Source organism: Octodon degus, unplaced genomic scaffold (assembly GCF_000260255.1).
Source record: "Octodon degus isolate 3935 unplaced genomic scaffold, OctDeg1.0 scaffold00107, whole genome shotgun sequence".
In the NCBI taxonomy this organism is placed as follows: Eukaryota; Metazoa; Chordata; class Mammalia; order Rodentia; family Octodontidae; genus Octodon; species Octodon degus.
The window spans coordinates 101681-103085 of record NW_004524683.1 but is presented as its reverse complement, the minus strand read 5'-3'; the positions used below and the strand labels follow the sequence as shown (position 1 = coordinate 103085).

The 1405-nt window shown below is 47.5% G+C and overlaps 1 protein-coding gene and 1 pseudogene across 1 annotated transcript in view; both read right to left on the bottom strand.

Annotated features, from left to right (window-relative positions):
• Ndc1 (NDC1 transmembrane nucleoporin) overlaps positions 1–1405 on the bottom strand; it is a 68260-nt gene that overhangs the window by 34245 nt on the left and 32610 nt on the right. Inside the window, exon 10 of the mRNA XM_023724184.1 lies at positions 875–1030. Within this exon, the coding sequence (XP_023579952.1) occupies positions 875–1030 (156 nt within the window). The remainder of the gene's footprint in view (positions 1–874; positions 1031–1405) is intronic.
• LOC101591816 lies at positions 8–520 on the bottom strand (annotated as a pseudogene).

Genomic DNA, 1405 nt, shown 5'->3' with positions numbered 1-1405 from the left:
TGTACACACGCAAAAGTGTACTGTTCAGCATACTGGAACTTGCAAATTTACTCACTGCCTACAATGGGAAAATTATCCCCAAAGCGCGCTTAACCGGGAAGCCAGTGCATCTGCCGTCCGCCAAGCACGTGCAGGTGAACGTGATAGACAGACTGGCCCCATCCCATAACCCTTGTTCAGGCCTAGGTCAGCCACGCACTCCTTGCCAATGATCATTAAATGTCCAAGAAGACTTTCATCATCATCTTCCGCTACAGAGCTCTGGGCAATATGTTTTTTGGGAATCACCAGAAAATGAGTCGGTGCCTGGGGGGGAGATGTCGTGGAAGGCAAGGCACTGGTCGTCCTTGAAAATGATCTTGGCGGGGATCTCCTTGCGGATGATCTTCCCAAAGATCGTGTCGCCGCCAGGCCGGGCGACCTGAGCCTTGGCGATCTCGTCTGTCATCGCCCCTCTCGCGCATGCGGCCACGGAACAGCGGGGACGTGGGCGCGGTGGGCTGCCACTCTGCGCGTGCGCACTGGCCACCCTCTCCGGCCGCTGGGGCGCGCAGGTATCGGCCCGGGGGGGGGGGGGCTGCGGAGTGGGGGGGGGGGCCCCAGGGGGTGGCAGGGGTTCTCTTCCAATTTCTGAGGCAAGATCTCACTATGCAGTTCAGGCTGGCTTTGACCTCATGGTGACCCTCCAGCCTCAGCCTCAACTGCAGAGATTACAGTATTTGTCACCACACTCTGTATAGTTTCCTTTTTCTTTTTTTGGTGGTGGGGCGGAGGTACCAGGGATCAAACTCAGGACTTTGCACTTGCCAGGCAGGAGCTTAAGCCACTGAGCTATCTCTCCAGCCCTAGTTTTCTTAGTAGCACTAGGAGTTACCTGGAGAATCCAATTTCTTAGGTTCCATGGAATATGAGGAAGACACTCTCCCATTTGTAGCAGCAGCTTCTTGGTACAGAACTAGTCTTTGAGTCATATCATTTAAAAGATTCAAACACTCCCTTGAAATGGCTGTCCAATTGTGAGGATGACCACCTATAAGAGGCAATTAATAGTTTTTAAAATGTAAATAATCATATTTACTTCTGAAAGTGGGAGACAGAATCAGTAAGAAATGCTATTTTGGGAGGAAAGGAGGGGTTGAAGGGAGGGTAGGGGAATTGGGGGAAAAATAATCAAGTTATATCATGTACAGGTACAAATTCCCCATGATGAATGTGATTGATATGTATATCTAAAATATACCAATAAAGTCTAATGTAAGAAAAAGAAAAAAGAAATGCTACATTACACTTTACATCAGGTCCACTTTTCTTTTCTTTTTTTTTTTTAAATGAAACAAAAAAATCTATAATCAATGTTCACAGTCATGTTAAATCTAAACACATAATAAAGACAAAGCAATAAAGA